The 23,392-nt window shown below is 34.1% G+C and overlaps 1 protein-coding gene across 1 annotated transcript in view; it reads left to right on the forward strand.

Annotated features, from left to right (window-relative positions):
* Positions 1-23,392, forward strand: part of LOC129941648 (thiamine transporter 1) — a 47,323-nt gene that overhangs the window by 12,244 nt on the left and 11,687 nt on the right. Inside the window, exon 3 of the mRNA XM_056050340.1 lies at positions 22,931-23,232. Within this exon, the coding sequence (XP_055906315.1) occupies positions 22,931-23,232 (302 nt within the window). The remainder of the gene's footprint in view (positions 1-22,930; positions 23,233-23,392) is intronic.

The raw sequence follows: 23,392 nt of genomic DNA on the forward strand, positions 1-23,392 counted from the left end.
CCCTAAATATCTTATGAACCAAAAACGCTAGAGACTTGAATTTTATTTTATATAATAAACTGTAACGTGATCTTAAAGAAATATATTTTTTGAAAAAAATCTATCTAACGGTTTTTTTTCTAAATCAAAAAAACTAAAAAAAAAAATTTGTCACCTCCTAAATTTAACGACTAACATATGATTTCATCTCCAAAACAATTTTGAGCAACGGAGAATAATGTTTTTGAAATCTGATAAAATTTTGAGAAAAATCGAATTGAAAGTTTTTTTTATAAAAAATAAAAATCTAAAAAAAACATTACTCAAAGTTCGTAAAAATTAAATATCGATTCAAATATCTTTTCAAAAACTTAAAATTGCGGCTTCAAACTTATTTTATCTTATAAGAAAAATTGTTTTAAGCATTCTGAAAGATGTTGAGAAAAATCGAATTGACAGTTTTTTTACAAAAAATAAAAACCTTAAAAAAAAATTTATAAAAGTTCGTAAAAATTGATTTTCGACTCAAATATCTTTTCAAAAATTGTAGATATTGGCTTTTAACTACTTTTGTCTTTCAAAAAATATTGTTGTTACCATTTAGTAAAATTTTGAAAAAAATCGAATTGATAGTTTTTGTACAAAAAATTAAATACCTAAAAAAAAATTTAACAAAAGTTGGTAAAAATTGATTTTCGACTCAAATATCTTTTCAAAACTATAAAATATTGGCTTCAAACTTATTTTATTTTACAGAAAATATTGTTTTCGATATTCAGTGATTTTTATATAAAAATCCAACAGTCCGTTTTTCATATAAAAATAAAATCTATAAAAAATAGTACGCAAATTTGGTAAAATTGATACTAGTACATATAGACAAACTTTTAAGCAAGACAAATCGACAGACGGGATGGGAAGTTATCAGTGTGGGTCGCATCCCAGCCTATTTTTGTTAATACCTCTGTACTTAATTGTAGCATCAAACTCACCAAGTATTTTGATTCGATCACCATTATGAAGTACAAGTACACTTTTATTTAATTTAGAACGACAAATAGATGCCAAATGTCCAATCATTGAACAATAGTTAAACGTGCTGCTCTTGAATTTACATGCGCTGGAAATATGATTTCGCCATCCACAATGCTTGCATGATTTTTATCCGCTATGGTTACCGCTGTTAATGTTGTTGCTTTTGTTACAGTTGTTGCTTTTGTTACAGTTGTTGCTTTTGTTACTGTTGTTACCGCTACTGCTGCCTTTGTTAAATTTATTGTTGTATTTGTTGAGCTTTTTAATCATGTTCACGCTGCAATCAGTTGGTGCTTCTTCTTTTGTTGAAAATTTCGTTTCTGCGATTAATGCTTTTTTTAGGGCCTTATCAACTGTGAGTGTTTCATCCTCCTCACAAATGTTATCAAAAATTTGATTTGATAGACCCATGATAAAGTTATCAAGAATAAATGAGTCTAGGTGATTTCCAAATTTGCAATTGATGGCTGATTTTTTAACTTTAGCAAACCATTGAGACACAGATTCGCCTCCATTTTTGGCATTATGGAAATTACGACGTGCTCGATATATTATAGTATTAGGTGTGTAGTGAGTCTTTAAAATATCGCACAATTCTTTAAATCATTTTGAAACTGGTGAATTTGGTGAACACAAGCTGTGAAGTAATCTGTATGGAACAGAACCAATAGATTTTAACAAAATAGCCTTTTTTGTATTTTCGGAGTCACAATTTATTTCACAAAAGTGCAGATCCAGTTTTTCTTTCCACACAAACTACGTTTCAATTGATGGAGAAAATTCTGGCAAATTTGCTGTTTGATATACGGTTGTCGTCGTCATTATATTTGTTTTACTATCAATTTTTCAGTATCCTTATCAGGACCGATCATTAAAATTTTTCAATCGAAAAAAAAAACTAATATAAATTTAAATTTTATTTAATAAATAGAAACTTGATTTTTTTATCTCGTCGCCATTTATGTGGTGAACTGTAACTACAGAAAAAGACCTTTATGGTTCAATGGATAATACAAGAGTATCTTATTTCATATTCTTACAAACTACAAATTAGGTATACATAATTTTGAATGATCATTTATAAAAGCTTTATAGATTTATGATGTTGCCAAACTGACAATATTAATTTATAATACTCAACAACAAACACGCAAATAAACAGACCAAAATGCATTATCGTTAAAACCCACTCAGGTTTTTCTTCACAAATTTTTTCTCGACTCCGATCCTCGACCGAAATCAACTCGAATCAAGCTTATTTCAACTCGATTCAGGTATATAAAGAATTGAGGTGAGCTTCAAGCTCGTTTCAACACCACATGTTAATGAAGTAGTCTACGAACAAACCCCCTTCTTAAAGTTTTTATTTTATGTCAAATTGTTTGGTTAAAACTTTGAAATCTCAATTGCCAGATATTTTCTTAGCATTTCTTCTTGAAAATTGTCCATTTTATTAGTTTTAGTTAGTCTTTTTTTGCTGAAGTTAATTTTAACTTTTGATGTTCAAAAAACTTTCTTCTATTTGTGTTTTTTCTAAACTATTTATAGATTGCTAAAAAAACACGGGTATTGTGAAGTGATCCCAAACTGATATAGTTTAAAAAAAAATCAAGTTTTTTTTATAAATCAAAAAAAATAATTGTGACCTCAAATGTTTTACGAATAAAAAATGATGTTATCACAATAATTTTGACATCTGGTAAAATTTAGATAAAAATCAAATTGACAGTGTTTTCATACAAATTAAAATCTACAAAATTGATATTCTACTCTCAATATCTCATGAATGAATGAAGGTATTGTCTTCAAAATGATTTCATAATGATGTGCTAAATTTTGTTGTTAGCGAAAGATTTTTTTTTAATGTAATCTATCTGTATTTGTTTATATAAGAAATAATAACTTTCAAGAAATGCTACTAAAATTGGTAAACATTGGTTTTCGACTAGTTCATCATATGCAAAGTATTGTTGGTCATTATTAATTAATCTTTTAGAAAAAAATCAACTGACAACTTTTAACAAAACCAGAGTGGATAACTCTAGTACAGCTACGATATTTTAAAGAAAAAGTACTTTTTTGTACTATTTTTATCTGTTCACTATTAGATAGATAGATAAGATAGATAATTTGGATTTTATTGGATCAATATTTGAATTTAACAATAGATACGTTTTTACATTTACAAAAATCATTATGACATGGCATTTGTCGTCTGCCAGATTGACAACTATAATATATTAATTTAATTACAGAGATATAACCGTTTTAAATAACATATGTGTTTAAAATAAGGAATTATATGGAAACCAATAAAATTTAAAAATTCAAATAAGATACAGTTAAAGGTTTGTTTAATCAAAAATCTTCGTTAATTATTCTTGCTCTATATCTGAGCGCAATTACACAATATTCATAAAGTCTATTAACGTTCATATGATTCAATTCGTCCAGGACTTGCTCTTCAGATAAAAAATCGCTCCCAAGAACGCTTCTTCTGGTTCCTTTCAGAGTTGAGCATCTTCCCAAAAAGTGAATGACGTCTTCTCTTTCTCTCATGTTGCAAATGCTGCATTCTAATGGTAGATCAGGTCTGTGAGGTATGAAGTTCAGATTGATAAGCTCGCTGCGAAGTCTGACCATTGTAGCGATAACATTAACCTTATTAGAGTCACGAAAATAGTTTTTCTCTGCCAAATTGTGATTTAATCTACTGTAAACTGTTCTGTAGATGGAACTGGAGGCTTCAGCTATATATTCAGCTCTACATTTCTCATCCACCTTCGAGATTACATTGTAGAAGAGAGTCTTGCAACTACCAATGTTTTCCAGGTTTAAATAAAAGCTTAAATTGCATACTTCAGCAAGTTTTGACCACTCTCTATACCAGCTGTTTCGTTCGTGTATGGCACTGATAGCTACCTTCTTGACTAATCTGGATTCTAATAAATTGAATATGTACTGAAGAAAATCGGCTTGCAACTTCAAGGTCTTTATGTGTAAAGGTGATAGTCCTGTTTCGAGCATTACCACGTAATTTGGTGTGTTGACTGGTAAGCTAAATATCCTTTTAATATAGTGTGTCAAGAGTTTTTCCACCGTTTGAAATCTCATACATCCCCAAACTTGTGCGCCATATAAAAGTATGCTCTCCGATACAGCTTCAAATATTAATTTAATTTCAAAAAGTCGCTAAAAGGATCTTTTATCTCCGAAATGATTAACCGAATGAAAATTATTGCGACAAACATTTTAGCTATGCCTTACAGTTTTGGAAAAGATGTAGTAGATAAAGTTTAAACTACCAAGAACGGATGGTGATGAAACTTGTCCCTTTATTATTCCAACAATAAAACAAAACTGCCAGTACATCCTATGAATTGTCAAAGCAGGAAGATTTATGAAAGAAAGCCCTTGTGAATAAGGCGGTAATATTTGAATATCATGAAACCACGGAAGGGATCGTATACAAAAACTCAAAAATCTTTTCTGAATGGCTTCGAGTCTTGTGATGTGTACGGCGTAGTAAGGTGACCATACTGTACAAGCCGGGACTAGTCTCACAAATAAAACAAAAAATGATTTTAAAACATATGGATCACCGAAATCAAGGCCAAATCTTTTAATAAAATCCAGAACTCTATTTGCTTTTTAACTATGAAGGTCATTGAATGTTAACTTAGGTTCTAATACAACACTTAAGTCAGAAAATACATATACCCAATTTAAAGGACAAGAATCAAACATGTAACTACAAACTAGGGATGTTGCGAATATTCGCATCCGCAATTGCGGATTATTCGCATTAGTTGCAACATCAGCATCCGCATAAACTGATGCAGAGTTTGTTGCGGATGCGGATGTTTTCTATCGCTTTTTTTCAAATTCGAAAAATAGCAACAGCACGGCATATTATACCATGTTCAATAAAAACGACACTTTCAGCATTAGTAAACAAATTTAAATTAAAAAATCTCGGTAGGCTACGAAAAAAAGCAACAACAAGTCATATGCAATGGTCACAGATTTGAGGATATAAAAGTTCTTGCTAAGTGGCCAGAGGACACAGTTTATTTTTATATATTAAATGAAAAAGTGATGCAAATACAAAACATAAATGCTGCCACCAACAAAAAGCAGCATCTGGATCTATTTTAATTTAAATAAAAATGATCCTGACAATCCAAAATATGTCGTAAAACTCACGAAAAGGACGCATGACTTTTTCGTTGAAAAACCACTTGAAATCAAAGCTCCCAGAGTTTGTTTTATTTGAGAGCGCCAACAATGAAAATCTTTTAAAAAAAGAAAGAAGATACAACATAAAACAAAGGCTTGCTTCGGAAGCGATATGGAAATGATGCTAGATTCATCAACTAAAGACGAAGGTGAAGGAGAATCTGATAACGCTAGTCACGAAGCACTTCTCCGAAGGGAGTAAGCATGTTACCAAAATAAAAAAAAGACTAGAATTGGATAATAATCCACTTGATTAGTGGAAAGTCCATCAAACAGACTTTAAAAGGCTCTCCAAATTTGCACTGAGGTATTTATCACTTCCACCAGCCAGTGTTCCCAGCGAACAACTATTTACCAGAGCTGGATTTATATACGATCCACTAAGAAACAGATTACAGTCTGAGAAGGCTGCAATCTTGCTTTTTATTAAATATAACTCACCCATTTTTAAATTTAATTATTAAACGCAAAGGTAATCAATACAGTTTCCCTTTACTAACGGACTTCAAATTGTTTTTATGTAATACATTCTAAAATCCGCATCCGCATCCGCGGATATGAATCTCAAAAAATCCTCGTAGCCAAAACAAAATCCGCGGATGTCAAAATTTGTACATCCGCAACAACCCTGCTACAAACGATTGGAACATGGTTTTACATTTGTCAACATTTAAAACAAGACAATTATTATTGCATAATTCCCTGAATAATATTAAGTCTGCTTGCAAGAGAAGACAGTCAGATGTAGAGTTAATTATTTTTTTTAAATTTTATTGTCGTCAGCATATATTGGGACAGACGAATTTTGTATGATCGAAACCAAGTCGTTTATAAATAAAACAAATAGAATAGCACCAAGGTGACTACCCTGAGTGACACCAGAATTCACAACAAATGAACTTGAGCACTTATTACTAAATTTAACACTATACCGTCTTTATTGCAAATATGATAGATCCAGTTTATGAAACAGCCTTTAAAACCTTGCTGTGATAGTTTTAAAAGCAATGTTTTGTCTTTACCTGGTCCATGTTCCCTCGGCATGGAGAGAAGTTAAAGTTGTTTTTATACCTAAAGCAGTTAAATGCTCCCAAGTCAATCCTAAAGATCTACGACCTATAAGTCTATCATCATTCCTTCTTAAGACCCTGGAAAGATTGATTGATATCCATTTAAGGGCACGTATCGATACAAGACTTCTGTCTTCGTCTCAACATGCATACTGTAAAGGTAAATCGGTGGAAACAGCGTTACACACTTTAGTACGCCCCATCGAATATTCCCTCCATCATAAAGAGTTCACTATGGTTGCTGCCTCTAACAACGTGGACACATCTGCAAACACATCTGCACTGACATCTCTAAATGTAGAGAGTTCGCTTCGGGAGTTAATTCATTTAATGCTTACTAGCAGAATAATTAACTCAAAACTCTTCTTGCAGACGATTCGTTAGTAGAGGGACACCGCAAGGTGGTGTTCTATCCCTCTCCTCTGGAACCTAGTGGTGAATGAAATCCTAACTAGTCTGGATGCGGAGGGTTTCAGAGTGATAGCCTATGCGGACGACGTTGCTATAGCAGTTTCAGGAAAGCATCTTAATATCCTAAAAAAAACTCTTACAAAATGCCTTAGACAGACTAATACTTTGGGCTGATCGGTGTGGACTGGGTGTTAGCCCACACAAAACCGATCTGGTCTTATTTTCGAGGAGATACAAAATTCCATTTGCCAACCCTGCTTATATTAAAGGAATCCAATTTAAATTCTCAGACGAGGCTAAATACTTAGATCTTGTGTTAGACATAAAACTAAATTGGAAACGCAACGTACAGGAAAGAGTCAAAAAAGCTACTGTAGCTCTCTTTTCCTGCAAAAAAGCTATTGGTAATAAATGGGGTTTACAGCCCAGAATCACGCATTGGCTATACACATCGGTAATCAGACCGATTTTAACGTACGGTGTGGCAGTATGGTGGACTGCTTTAGAGAAAGGTATAAACAGGGATAAGTTAAATAAAGTCCAACGTTCAGCCTGCCTATGTATAAGCGGATCGCTTCGCACGACCCCGTCTGCAGCACTGGACACCTTGCTCTACCTTACACCTCTTGACATATTTAGCAAACAAATAGCTGCAAGCTCTGCTATTCGCCTTAATGCTTCGTCGCATTGGACCAACAACAGCATTGGAAACTCCATAATTCTAAGGTACTTAGAATCAATTCCAAAGCACACATACTACACCATCCCCCAACTACAATTCGACAGAAACTTCAAGATTTCTATAGCTACCAGATCTTTTTGGGAGGATAGGACATTCTTGGAGGATGAGTCAATCCATTTTAACACAGATGGCTCAAAAACCAAAGAAGGCGTTGGTGGAGGTGTGTACTCTGAACGACTGAAATTAAGTCTCTCATTCCGCCTTCCCAACCATTGTAGCGTGTTCCAGGCGGAACTTTTGGCGATTAAGGAAGTCTTGTCTTGGCTCAAAGAAAACGGGATATCAACATCTGATATCCGTATTTTCTCTGACAGCCAGGCCGCTATCAAATCTCTAGACTCTGTCTCTACAAACTCTATAACAGTCCATAACTGTCGATCATGGCGCAACAGTTTAATATTCACCTTTGCTGGGTGCCGGTCCATAGAGACATTCCAGGTAACTGTAAGGCAAATGAACTCGCCAGGAACGGTACAGTACAGCCCCTCCTACCACATTTGGCAAGTACTGGCATACCAATCGCTACTTGTAAACTGTTGCTAATACAAGACGCTGCGAGGAGGGCAGGCACCAGATGGAACAACATCTCCATGTGCCAAGCCACAAAAAACATCTGGCCAACACTGGATATAAAACGTTCAAGGTGCTTGCTCTCACTAAGCAGATCGCATATAAGCTCGATAATAGGTGTCATAACCGGACACTGTCTATAATAGGAAAGCACGCCACGAGACTAGGCGTATTCTAAAATGACTTTTGGAGGAAGAGGAAGAAACGGTTCTTCATCTTCTCTGCACATGCCCTGCTCTAGCTCGAAAACGCAAGAATTACCTAGGAAAATTCTTCTTTAACGATATAAACGATCTAAATCATATCGGTATAATCAGCCTCTCACGTTTCGTAAGGGACTCAAGCTGGTTCCATTGAGCTTAGGAGGAAGCCTCAAGATTCATGTGGTATCACAATGGGCCATTAAACTGGCCTAAGTGTGTCCGTTTCCATCTTGGACAGCCACTATAACCTAACCTAACCTAATGTTTTATGACACAATTTCTCAAAGGCCTTGCTGAAATCAGTAAGATACAATCTACTTGTTCAAGTTTTTCAAAAACATCTAAACAAAATGACGTAAAGTGAAACAGATTAGTAACAGTTGAACGCTATTTAACAAAATCATGCTGGTTATCACAGATAATTGAACTACAGTGAAAAGAAAGGACGCTACATACTATTGATTCAAACAGTTCATTTTTTCGTTTTTAGGACCTTTTTTGTGTACTGGTATTATGAAGAAGCTTTTCCAGATAAAAGGAAACAGGGAGTTACTTAAGGATGTGTTGAAAAGAACACAACGGGTGTGCTAAATACGCAGCACATTTCCTTAAAATGGATGATGGTACACCGTCGGGACCAGGGCTTAAACATTTGCCAAGTTGTAGGATACTATTAAGGACAGAATCTTCACTTATAACGAAATTGATAGAATTTAAGTGGGGGAAATTTATAACAGTGGTAAATGTGTTAGGAAAACTAATAGCATTATAATCTACAAAAGCATGAAGTAGTTTGCAAACATAATTGCAATTATTTTCGGCTCATTAATATTTGATGCCGAATCAGTCATTAAGTTAGGGTACCCACATGCTTTCTTCTTACGATTAACAAATTTGATTATACTTTATTTAAGCTTTCTTCCTTTTGTTTTTTAAGTTTTTAACGTGAGAATCAAACCATGGTGGAACACTCAAGTTATTACGAGTCTTTTTAAATGGAATCGTTTTGTAGAAACAGTCAAAACGAGTTAAATAAAAAGTGTTACACATATCGTCAATATTAAAGTTACAAAATAAGTGATCCCAATTGATCGTACATACTAAGTTTAAAAGGTTTTCAAAATTACACCTTTTAAAGTTGAATTCTAGTTTGTTGTTATTAGATAGCATATGAGGTGAGGTGAAAAGGTGTGCACACATTTCTAGTTGACTATCTCTCATTCTGAGGTGAAACCCTTATTTTACTGCATAATAAATAAATTTGATAAAACTAAGCCAGGTGAATTATCTAAGATAGAAGTGTTATCACATATGTATACTTATTACTTATTGTTATTACGAACCGTATAATGATTTTAATCTTACAATAAATACATGACATTAATTCTAGCAATCATACGTATGTAGAAACTAGACCACAATAAAATGGTTGCACATATCACTTCATCAGAAAACTGACCTTCATAGTCGAAATGTTGCTATAAAGATTTGAATTCCATTTTTGGTCTTATCAGATAATTTATAAAGTGCCTGGTGGTGATTTAATTTAAGCAGATTCATTAAATAGATAAATCACCAGTTGTTAACTCGACTGTACCTTTATCATGGATTTTCTGTTTTTTAAGTAAGATTGCAATATTACACTGGTCGACAAGGTTTTCTTACTAGCATTAGAATTGCACTTTCCCAATGGGTTTCGGTGGCCTTAGTTCAAATCCGACTTGAAAACTAATGTATCACGTCAAGTTTTTGAGGAATCATTTTCTTAAATTACAAGAAAATACGTAGGTATATACAAATTGTTGAGGCTATCTTAATTTATAAAGTAACTTTTTTCAATAAAATCAAGGTTAGTTTTCCAAATCAATAATCCTTTTCTTCAAAAGTTGTTAATTTTTACCTGTCTCACAAAAATCTAAATAAGCACTAAACAATTTTTGCTTTAACGGTTTTCCACAGAAAAAGGCTTTGAAGTAAGCCTTGTTTTTGGAACGAATATGTTGTCTGAAGAATTCTATTATATCAAGCTTAAAATAAAATACTACAATTCAGATAAATGCAAGAAATATTTATTTGAATCGATAGTGCTGTCCATATAATTTAATGTTTGAAGATTATTTCATGCAAATGTTGACCTTGACTGCGCCTCAAATGGTCCATCCCAGAGAGAAAAAAACTAAACGAGAGAATCAACTTCGACGCGTTGCTCTCTTTTTGCCTACAAGCTGTGATTTGCACACCAACTTGCATATGTATTAACTCCATATAAAAAAAATGTGGGGAACAAATACTTATGCAAGAAGATGTGCATACTTCCCACATTTGAAAAATGGCGACCACTTTTGAAAAATGGCGATGTAGTCAGCTGTTAAGAGATGTTCAAAGAAAATTCAGAATTGTGGATGAACAATTTTTTGGTACTCTCATTGCGTTCGATTGGGAGTAATATCATTCGAATATAAAGTGAAATTAATTACTCTAGTTAAGTAAGAGAACAATGAGGATTTAGAAACAATTCTAAATTGCGCAATTACACCCAGAGAAGGAGCTGATTTCACGTTAGGCCTAAGGCCGTTTTGAGCTAGCTTATAGGAATGGGTTACGATAGCCTATTTTCCTAAGGTGATTTGAAAATCTTCAGATTTACCTTATCCCTAACATAAACCTTACCTATTTTACCTATTTCCTAAGGTGATTTAAAAATTTCCCCTCCGAAGTTTTACTTAGGCAAATTTTACCTATTTTCCAAAGTAAATTTTACCTATTTTACAAGGTAAATTTTACCTATTTCCTAAGGTAAATTTTACCTATTTCCTAAGGTAAATTTTACCTATTTCCTAAGGTAAATTTTACCTATTTTCTTAGGTAAATTTAACTTATTTGCTAAGGCAAATTACCTTATTCCTGAGGCGAATTTTACCTATTTCCTAAGGTAAATTTTACCTATATCCTAAGGCAAATTTTAATTATTTCCTAAGGCAAATTTTACCTATTTCCTAAGGTGAAATTTACCTTTTTCCTAAGGTAAATTTTACCTATTTCCGAAGGAAAATTTCACCTATTTCCTAAGGTAAATTTTACTTATTTTCTAAGGTAAATTTTACCTATTTTCTAAGGCAAATTTTACCTATTTTCCAAAATAAATTTTACATATTTCTCAAGGTAAATTTTACCAATTTCCTAAGGTAAATTTTACCTATTTCCTAAGGTAAATTTTTTTGAAGTTTCGTGCCGGATTTTGCACATTCTTCTTGTTTTTTTTAAGGAACTGTTCAATGTGGCTTGCATTTACAACTTCAGTAGTGAATGATTTCCTGGAGTCCTCGATTGTAAATTTCTTGAACTTGCCTTTGAACTGCTGCGATGATGGCGGCAGCAATCCATGTAACAAAGTTGCATAAGCAATGTTAACATTATCTGAAAATAAATTAAAGCCTCATAAGAAAAATAGAATAAACATAGTATTTAAAACACAATTGAAAGAAAAGTATTTAATTAAACAAAGTGTTAAAATAGAGTCATTTTACCTATGTCAAGGTCAGCAATATTTTCTTTGACCTCATTGAGGTATGATTTAAGCCCGCTACACTTCACCCTCTCACTGAAGAATTTGATGGCAATTTTTGAAAATTGCTTCCACTTCGAAAAGTCAAACCCGTTGTTTGGCCTTAAGAAATCGAAATCCATGGCAATCTGTTTATAAAAAGAAGAAAACACATTGAATGTTATGTTAAAATTTAATGTAATATTAAATGAAGAAATAAGTTAAAAAAAAAACGAATATTGTTACCAGTTCCGGCGCTCGTGAAAAATTGTAAAGCGTCCATTCCTAGAGGACTGTCTGAATGTCGTTGTCATTACTCTGGCTTATCATATCCCTCCTCATTGACATAGTTTGCTTCCATTGCTTAATAACAGTGTCCCAGTCACGGTTTTGTTTTAGCTCATCGCAAATTTTTTGCATCTCGTTAGAATTTAGTGGTTCCACATAATGATCTTCATTGGAACGATCTTCCACTTCTACGACTTTTGCCTTCTTTGATGTTGTGGGACTGTTATAGAGCTTCTTGAGCGACCTGTGCTGTCCTCTATAATAATAAATAAACTTAACCCAGGGCCTAAGGTGATTTTACCTAGGGCCTAAGGTGATTTTACCTAGGGCCTAAGGTGATTTTCCCTCCAAAACTCGAATCATTGCTTTTTGCGCTTTTGGTGGGAAAATCACCTTAGGCCCTAGGTAAAATCACCTTAGGCCCTAGGTAAAGTTTATTTATAATTTTTTTCTTTTGTGGAAATAAACCTGTGTAAAAAACAACAACAGTAGTACCCGTGGCATGATGTTTAGTGCGTTGGACTGTCATGCAAGGGGTCTTGGGTTCAATCCCTGCCTGTGCCAGCTTAATTTAAAAAAATAATTTTCGCGGGTACTGCCTCTTGCGAGGAATTGACAAATCCTTCAAGAGTAATTCTTGTCATGAAAAAGTGCTTTCTCAAATTAGCCGTTCAGATTCGGCCTTAAATTGTAGGTCCCTTCCATTCCTGACAACAGTACTCGCACACAGGAATGGTTGAGAGTTGTAAGTCACTAGGCCCTGGTTCACAACGGACTGTTGCGCCACCCCATTTGATTTTTTTTTTGAGTTCAAAATTTCTTGAAGGTAAAGAAAACAAAAAAAAACATTTGTATATTTTTTAAAACAATAATAAATGTTTTTTTTTTTCCTTTATAATAACATTTGAATCGCTAAGTTTTTTTTAGGAAGAATTCAAAACTTTTTGCCGAACAAAAAAAAACGTTAAATTAACGTAGGTCAAGTAGGTCAAAATAACATTTCACCGAAAAAATTCCCCAGGAAAAAATTAGCTTAGGCCATAGGTAAAATTGCCTTAGTTCTAAGCAAAATTATTTTAGAAAAAAATTATTCTAGCAAAAAAAAAATCATAGGTAAAATTTACCAAGGCCTAAGGTAAAATTACATTAGTCATAGGTAAGAGTCTAACATAAATTGCTTTAGTTCTAGGCAAAATCATGTTAGGAAAATAACATTCTAATAAAAAAATTCCTGGATAAAATTAGCTTAGGCTTAGGTGAAATTACCTTTTTTCTAGGCTAAAATTTTATAATTAATTGCCTTAGTCCTAAAGTAAATTTATGTTAGGAAATATTTCAATACAAAAATATTTACATTATCCATCTAAGGCACGGTAGCCTATCCTTGGTAAATTTAGCTTAGGATTTTCGAGCATAAATTGCCTTAGAACTAAGGCAAATTTATGTTAGAATATAACTTCCATACAAAAAAATTCAGCTTAGGCAAATAAGGCAATTTTACACAGTCTTTTTCTCTGGGTGTAGAGAAATATTAGTTTGTTATTTGAAACCAGTTTTAATCATTAAGTAAGCAAAAAAAAAATTAGGTGGTGCAACAGTCCAATGAGAATTAGGACCTAGAAACATAAAACCCTGAAATCACTACAACTATTATATTTTTGTAATTAGCTGCGTTTATGCGTTTATTTTCGCTCAGACCGTTGAAAAATGCAAAAAAAACTCTGATTTGTTCCAATTTTCAGAGTTTATGGACTTAATTTTGTCGATGCGAGAGTTACAGAATATAAACATGGATCATGAAAATAAAGCAACGCAGGAACATTGAAAACATTTTTATTTATTCATCTCTTTTTTCCATTTCTATTTTATTTGTGTGTATAGACGTTGTTTATTTTCTCAACATTACTCACGACATTTCCAAAATGCTGAAAATAAGTGGTTTTCATTTACATAATAAATGTTGTATTGTATAAAAAGAGCTGTAAAGTAATTCATGACAAATAAATGTTACGTTAACACTAAGTTGCACTACAGCTTCGGCAAAAGGTGTTGTAAGAGATACCCAACTTCTCTGCATGAACTCCTATAGGCCAATGTCCGGTACAAACCTGGCTAGTGGCTATGTCTTGCCTTGGCTTGCATAGAAGACCGTTTGTACTGGTTTTATTATAGGTGGGCCATATCTTCCTAGATATAATGCAGTTGGGTAAATTGCTCCACCTTCGGTTTGATTCAGTTTGGTAGATAGAAAAGATTTTACCCTTCATAGCACCAAGAGGAATGTTAACCATTTCCGCAAGTGAGCTATGAATAGCCGATCCTTGCTTGGCTAGATGGTCAGCCCGTTCATTTCCCACGATACCACTATGGCCCGGAACCCAGATCAGGGTGACACAAGGTTAATATTCAGGCTTGCAAGCTCATCGCGACATTGCTGAACCAATTTAGATGAGGGATATGGCCGAGTTAATGGCTTTGACAACTGCCTGACTGTCTGTAAAGATAGCCGCATTTCGGTTTTGGTTTGGGTTTTGTTTAAGTATCTTACATGCCTCCTTTATTGCCACCAGTTCAGCCTGAAAAACGCTAGCAAAGTAAGGAAGCCTAAAGGATTTGGCTACATTTAGGGATTCAGGTTTGTCGAAACCTATCGTCACGATGTCATCCTCCCAATCTTCTCTCGATGGGAAAATAACCTTAAAACCCTTACTGAGGTTCAAAGTAGGAGTGCAGTAGTCAGTGTCTACCGAGATAATATCTGAGGGAATCAATTTCGTTGTGTTGCTGTGACCATAAGGTTTTGACAACCAGCTGTTTGATTCCTTCAGCCTAATAGCGCTGCAGGAAACTATGTATATAATAAAAAGGTCGATTGGTAGAAGATCCAAAATAACGTTTAAGGCGTCCGTTGGGAAAGTACGCATGGCCCCTGTGGTGCCCACGCAAGCTGTTCTCTGAATCTTCTTTAGCTTATTAATATTATAGGCTTTGCTAAGAGCAGGCCACCACACAATCGAACCATATGTTAAGATTGGACGAACTACGGTTGTGTACGTCCATAAAATCATCTTCGACTGAAGTCCCCACTTTTTGCCGAAAGTTTTGCTGCAGGCGTAGAAAGCAACACAGGCGTAGAAAGAAACCCGTACTTCAATATTGAGTTTCCAGTTTAGTTTAGGGTCGAGTATAACTCCCAAATACTTTGCACTGGAAGACAATGATGGGATTTGACCGTTGAGTCGAGGAAGCGTGAAGGGTGGTACTTTAGTTTTGGTGGTGAAGAGCAACAGTTCAGTTTTACTTTGGTTAACTCCTAGTCCACAACTCGTGGCCCAATTGCTAACTTTCTTCAAAGCTGACTCCGTGATTTCACTAATCAAAGAGGTGTACTTTCCTGACTACAATAGCACCAAATCATCCACATAGGCCTTCACTCCACATCTCTCTAATTTAACGAGAATTGTATCCATGACCAAAAGCCATAGAAGAGGCGAAAGGACACCACCCTGGGGTGTTCCCCTACTCACGTGTTTTGTTGCGATTGTATTGCCTAGAGTAGCTAATCCTCAGAAGGTAAGAGGCTTTGGTCTTCTGCGGTTCTTCTGATTTAACTAAAGCCCAATCGTGCATGGGGACCAGCGGATTTTGCCTCTGAAGACCGCGGATCAGGTACTGTTCGCTTGACTTTATGCTCATGAGCGGAACCAGATGCGAGCCTTCGGTTGTCTAGGGATGTCCTTAGCTGGGATAAGCTTGAGCTTCAAGCCCTCCCAGTCATTTCTAACCCTAGTAATTCTTTCACTAAGGAAATCCCTAGAAAACCTGTCCGCACACTTAATTACCCTATGCCCCCTGAGCATCTCGAGAGAGTCAAAACTAGGGTAGGGGCCCTCACTGTTTGTTATAGTGTATGAAAACACCATCTCAGAAAGCTTTCCCTCGATAGAGTTCCACACGTTCAGCAGACATTTGCTGTTTGTGGAGAGCTCATCCACAACTGCTACGTGGAGGTCATCCCTGACAACCTCACTAAGAGTACGCAGTTGCGCTGCTCCAGAAGATGGTGCTTTCACTGGCTTTGTCCGGTCGTCAAGCTTGCTCTTTTTCTGAGACGTGCAGATCTCTACCTGAGATCTGTTTTGCTTAACGGCCTTTTCTCGGCTGGCCAGAAGATTGTTTTATTCATCAACAACCTTCTGGTACTTTATTTTATCTTGGGCATCCCTCTCATGAATAACTCCGGTCTCTTCATTTTTGTCAATCTTGGCGAGAATGTGAGAGGCCGTTTTGAAGCGGTTCCTGAGAAGAGCACCTTCTGATGGTTTTTTGGTTCCTCGAGTTGGACTGCTAATCGAGGGTTTCGGTTTTGTATACGGTTTAGGAAGTATAGGAGTGCTATACTTTCTGTGGTTTTGGGTTGCTCACAAGTGCTGGAAATATCAGCGCTAAATGAGCTCCCCTTCAAAGTCTCCTGGCTGGAGGCCAAGAGTTCATCCTCCAAGTCTGTGGAGGGTTCTACGTTTGTCATGTCTATTTCGTCCATTTTGTGTAAGTTGCTTGTATGTTGGTCCCACGAGTAGGTCGGAAAAAATAGGTCAGCCCCCGCCAGAGCCGATATACCGGGGTAAGGCAGAAGATAAGACGGACCCTGCCAAGGCATCCGAATGAGCTCGTTAGCGACTGGTTTGCCCCCCCAGCCTTTCATTCTTCGGCACCACCAATGAAATTAGGGACCCCATATGTATGGCCAAATTGCATTGCTAATGCTTGCTACTATTAAGGAGTAGGAAACTTCCGCAATTCAACCTGACCTTAGCTGATCTCCATCTTGACAACGTGCAAGACAACTGTGGTGATCATTACCGCCCGGCACCCACTGGGAGGGTTTGAAACGAGTATTTTTGCCAGGCCATATATACATATAAAGTCTAGTCTAAAAAATCTTAACCTTGTTACACTCTTTCTGAACACATCTTTTCTTGCTGTGGTTGTTAATACCATCTATCTGTAACTCAGAGAAAGAGAAGGGAAAAACAAATTCACCAAGATCTACCGTTATAACGTTTACCGTAATATATTGACAAACGCATTTTTTTTGCTAGAATTAATTTGTAAATACCAGAGAGAGAAAGAAATATCAAATGTCTCAATCTCTCAACTAATGTTATTTTCTCCCTCTGCTTTCCGAGGTGAAAACATGTATACACCGATACGAATTCAACACGCTATACAAAATGAGAGTAAAAGGTTTCGAAGGGACAGAGACGAGGAAATTTGATTCTCTCGATCACCAAACTCGCCTCTCAATAAGTTCATTGTAGCGCGTGCTGTGTGCATCCAGCCCAAAAAACCCACCAAACTGTGACTTTTTCTGGATCCGTTGGTAGCTCTTGCAATGCTTCTGGCTGATATTCACTCCAAAATCGACAAATCTGCTTATTTAGGACCCCATTGAGACAAAAATGAGCTTCGTTGCTGAACACAATTTTTCTGTAAAAGTGGATCTTCGGCCAACATTCCAAGAGCCTATTCAATTCTTGCCCCAGCTGTATTTTCAAAGGCATCACACCTTCCTTTAGTAAAATTTTCCACGTTGTTGAGTAACAGAGGCTCAATTACTGCGAACGGCGACAAATCGATAATTGATGGTCATCATTAACACTGGCCGATACAACTGCGATATTTTCTTTAGTTCGCGTGTTGATGGTTTAATGTCCAACAATGTAAGTTTGGTGCGAAATTAAGTCACAATAGCCCGAATAGCCACATTAGTGGCTGCGTTCAATCCCGTGTTGGATAGGGTATCTTGGATAGGTATATTTCTAGATACCTTGTTCAACGAGTTGGATAGCTGTATTGAGATAGCTGTCAAAAAAGCAGAGAAACATTTAATCTTCAAAGTCAAAATTGTTGTAAGATAAAACATTTAATGGTGCAGGTTCTTCAACTTCAGAATGCTGGACACTAGACTGGAGGTAAGACCTATCAAATTGATCATCTACAAAACGAGAAAAAAATAAGTCAATTTTGAAGTTAAAAAAAGTCATAATTACGTCCTAAAATTCGGAGGCAAATAGCTTCTTCATTGTCTATTATGTACAGAACATCCTCAAATACAACTTCAACTAACATTTTGTATCTTTTTGTTTACCAACAAATACAAAAGGCTGAAATCAAGTTTCTTGAAATTTAACCATGTGTTGCATCTGCTGTTCTGTCAGATACCTACATATGTATGTACATACCCCAGAAATTCTTGGATACTTTTAGATTACTTTTTTGACATCTCAGCTGTTTTTAATCAGCTGTTATTTTACACGTAAAACACTAACAAAAAGGTATCCGGATACCCTCTCTGTCTGAGATTCAACGCAGCAAGTGGATCGATTAAACTGACTATAAAATGGAAGAACAGCGCGATGAACTTTCTTAACAGAGCACGCATTTTGATAATAAAATTCAATAATTTGCAAGCGTTGTTCGTTTGTAAGATGATTCATGGTTGAATTCTAGACCAAATTGAAGATGTTTGACAGTGAAACAAAACGCAGTGTTGCCAAAAAGATAATAGCTAAAAAATCACCCTTCAGAAGAAAGAAAAAGAAGGAGTTTTCAATTTTTATTAGAAAAATAATCGGAGCAGGTAACCACATCAATTCCTTTTTTATCGATATCAATAATCATAGAAAAAATAGTGATTTGTTAAACCTTTTTTCATACATTTATACTTTGAAGTCAATTATTTTAAAAATAATTGATTGAAACAACTTTTAGAATTTATTTTAAAATGTAGAATTTTAGTTTTTGAAAAAGGTACAATTTATTATTTTTTTTACATTTTTAATCAACTTTTATAATATTGAAACGAGATTGATACCTTCCTATAGAAAAAATGCTTTTATTAAGCTCCTCAAGGTGAAAATTTGTAATTGCAACAGATTGATATTGAAATCTTTGCCTTATTTCTTTATTTTGACAGGTTTCCTAAAAATAAGATCAGTGATCAACTTAAAAATCCACAAACAAAAACCGAAAATTGCTGCGCCTAATTGTATTGTAATTGTATTTTTATTCATTTATTTAAACTTAAAACTATATAACAATTAATTAATAAGAAAGGTGAATAATAGTGATTATTCTTTAACTAGAAGTTAGTGGTGAATGACAAATCAATTGGAAATCCATTGGTATCTGATGAAGGGTGACAATCAGTTTAAATTAAAATACAAGAAAAACGAAAATTGAAATATAAGAAAATGAAAAAGCTTGCTTGCAACTGTATAGAAAAATATTATAAGATACTTAACAATTCATTAATAATATACTTCTACTACTTCTTATAGATATTTTATTTTACATTCATTCAATCGGAGCTTATAAAAAAATACTAAATAAGTGATTCAATTCAATTAAAATTTAAAGTGAATTACCAGTCTTTAACCTTTTTACTAAAACATGCAAAACGAAAGGTTTCTCTTATGGATAGGAGCAATTTATTAAAAATATTTGGACCTTTCAGCCAACCGATTTTTATTGCAAAAAAAGAGGCTGCGATGTGACCCACACTGATAACTTCCCATCCCGTTTGTCGATTTGTCTTGCTTTAAAGTTTGTCTGTATGTACTCGTATCAATTTTTACCAAATTTGAGTACTATTTTTTGTAGATTTTATTTGTTATGAAAAAACTGACTGTTGGATTTTTATATAATATGGAAAACAATATTTTCTGTGAAATAAAATAAGTTTGAAGCCAATATTTTTAATTTTTAAAAAGCTATTTGAGTCGAAAGTAAATTTTTACCAAGTTTTAGTATTTGGTTTTTATTTTTTTTTTTTAAACTGTCAAAGGATATTTGAGTCGAAAATTAATTTTTACCAACTTGTATTAATTTGTTTCCTTAGGTTTATATTTTTTGTAAAACTGTCAATTCGATTTCACTCTAAATTTTTCCGAATGTTGAAAACAATATTTCTTACAATTCACATTTCGTTTTAAGCCATTATCTCAAATTTTTGAAAAGATATTTGAGTCGAAAATGAATTTTTACCAATTTTTATCAATTTTTTTGTTTAGGTTTTTATTTTTTGTAAGAAAACTGTCAATTCGATTTTTTCGCAAAAACTTCAGAATGTTGAAAACAATAGTTCCTTTAAGTTGAAATGATTTGGAAACCATAATATTAAATTTTTGAAAAGAAATTTGAGTCGAAATTCAATTTTAAGCAACTTTGAGTAATTTTTTTCTTAGGTTTTTATTTTTTATAAAAAAACACTGTCAATTCGATTTTTCTCAAAATGTTACCATATGTTAAAATCGTTATTTTTGGTTGCACAAAATTGTTTTGGAGATTAAATCATTTATTGGTAACATTTTCGAGGTGACAAATATTTTTTTTCAGTTTTTTGTTTGGTATCACGTTACAATATATTATAAAACATTTAATTCAGGTCCCTAGCGTTTTTGGTTCATGAGATATTCAGGGTTAACCAAAATTTTGACTTTTTTTTAAACTGCTATAGTAAAAAAAAAACCACCCACGCAATTGTCTTAAGAGACCCTTTCTGCATCTTTATGCCTTATTATCTGCATAACAAAATTTATTTGAAGTCGATATCTCTTCTGGTTCTTGAGCTATGGACGACGAAAAAACGTAGCGAACGTACGAACGTACATACATACACAGACACACGCATCCACAGACATTGTTCTAAAAATCTTTTATTTCGACTCTAGGGACCTTAAAACGTGGAGAAATGTCAAAATTTTCAATTTGAAAAATTGTACCCATTACAATAACTTCCTATGGGAAGTTAAGAAGGTTCAATAGCCGGTTTTAATTTGTCCGAAATTTTATATGCTCATTTAATTTATTGGAAATGATCAACGAATCGGACTCTGTAGCTCCCTCAATTTACATAAAGCCAACTAACAGAATTTATATTTTTACCTAGAATGCTATCAACCACTCTCCACTCTTCACAAACATTACATTCGGCTCTAGAAAAGCTCTCAAAATTTCATAGTATTTTTTAAGTTTTCTATTGTTTATATGTTTTTTACTTTTTCAACTCATTTTTTTTCTTTTTCATGATCTTATTCAGAAGATAGTTATTCATCCAACGTTTAAGGTGTTTCTTTTTACCCGAAAGCTTTTTTTGGAAAATACTTGAATTAATATGTTATTTTAAAGTTTCCACAAATAGATCAAATGCAACAGGAGGGATTATTTTCGGCATAAACTTGGTCCCAACATTCGAATGTTAAATAATTCATTAGTCCACAACTTCAAAATCCCTAACCTTAATGTTCAAAAATATTTCTAGTTCTTACAGTTTTTATTCCTATGTATGTTATGTTTTCTTTAAATAGTAATAAGCAAGCACAGAACAGTAAGTCTTTGAGAACTCAAGCACTTAATTAAGAACTATAGACCAGTCTCAAAACTTTCAGCGATTCCAAAACTTTTTGAAAAGTTGGTATTCAATAGACTTAGTTTCACGGTGAAAGACATAATATCTTCGAGACAGCATGGATTTTGTAGTGGTCGCTCCACTACTACGAATTTGTGTCTGTTTACAACTTTTTGTTTATCTGCTTTGGAAAAAAGAATGCAGGTCGATGTTTTGTACACGGATATTTTGAAAGCGTTCGATAGAGTCCATCATAGACTTCTATTAAGATAGTTGGGAGGATGGGATTCAGATTCGGTTTTCTTAAATGGTTACAATCTTATTTGTCAAATCGAAAACAGATTGTTAAAATCGAAGGCAATCAATCCTTTTTTATTGAAGTCTTATCAGGACTGCCTCAGGGAAGTCATTTGGGACTCCTTCTTTTCAATCTTTTCGTCAATGACATTCCGAACTGTCTGCAATTTTCTAATTGTTTGATGTTCACAGATGGCTTGAAACTTTTCTTCAGTTGAAAATTGTGTTAACTTTTAAAAAGATATAGATGCGTTTTTTAATTGGTGTAAATATAATCATCTCGAGCCTAATATCTATAAATGTAAAATATTTAGAGCTTCTCGTACAACACCTAAAGTGCTGTTCAGTTACAGTCTTGGCAATGAAAGTCTTTGAACCGTGAGTGAAATAAAGGAACTTGGTGTTATTTTTGACACTAAGTTTTCTTTTTCTGAACCCATACATTTTATTATTTCAAAATCGAATTCGTTGCTAGGTTTTTTTAAAACGCAACACGGGGGTATTTAAAGATAGTTATACTCTGGAATACTGTTGCGTTATTTGGTCTCCTTTATATCAAATTTCCTCAGACAGGATCGAAAATATTCAAAGAAGATTCACGCGCTTTGCTTTAAGGAATTTCAGGTGGTCAGAAGGTTTTCCCAATTATGGCTCTAGGTGCGCACTGATAGCTTTAAAATCTTTAAAAAGCCGTAGAGAAACCCTCGTGGTTCTTTTTATCAAGGACATACTCAATGGTAAAATAAAATCTCCGGACTTACTAGCTCTTGTATCTTTTTATGTTCCTGAGAGACATCTAAGAAATAAGGAAGTTCTCTTTTTGATTTCTAGTCACAGGACGAACTATGGACTTAATGAACTCATAACTCGTACTTTGTGTCTTTTTAATTTAATTCATAGTGAAATCGACCTTCAAATGAATAGGGATATGTTTAAGAGTATTGCTTTAAACTTTTTTAATGATGTATAATGATAAATTATAATTTAATTGTAGTCAACAGATTATGATCCATTGATGAATAAAGAAATAAATAAAATAGAACACCACAATATTGAAAACACAAGCTTTTAGTCTATAGCATTGAACACCATAGACTTAACATTTTTAGTAAAGTAATCCAATATTTTTATATTTTGCAGGTACAAACCTCTCATTATAATAATGGGAATGGCCGGTATCATCGTGTGGAGCATGCTACTTTGGACAACATCCTTGGTTGCACTTCAAATCCTTGAAGTATTCTATGGTACTTACATGGCAGCTGAAGTTGCCTATTTTACTTACATCTATGCAAAAGTCGATAAAAAACATTATCCTCAAGTGACCTCGCACACAAGAGCAGCGATGTTCTGCGGGAAACTTGTAGCTAGTGTTGTAGCTCAAACACTTCTCTACTTCGGACTTACGAATTACAAAGACTTAAACTATATAACATTGGCAAGTGAGTACTTAAATTGATATTATCAAATTATTATGTATTCTTTTAATTTACTGATTATTATTTATGAATGCTTAAGGTTTAAGAATTTATAGACATGTGTTTTAAAATTTATTGTTCGATATATATGTACAAATGTTTATGGTCGTAGGTACATATATTT

The sequence above is a fragment of the Eupeodes corollae genome, chromosome 1, assembly GCF_945859685.1.
Source record: "Eupeodes corollae chromosome 1, idEupCoro1.1, whole genome shotgun sequence".
Taxonomy (NCBI): domain Eukaryota; kingdom Metazoa; phylum Arthropoda; class Insecta; order Diptera; family Syrphidae; genus Eupeodes; species Eupeodes corollae.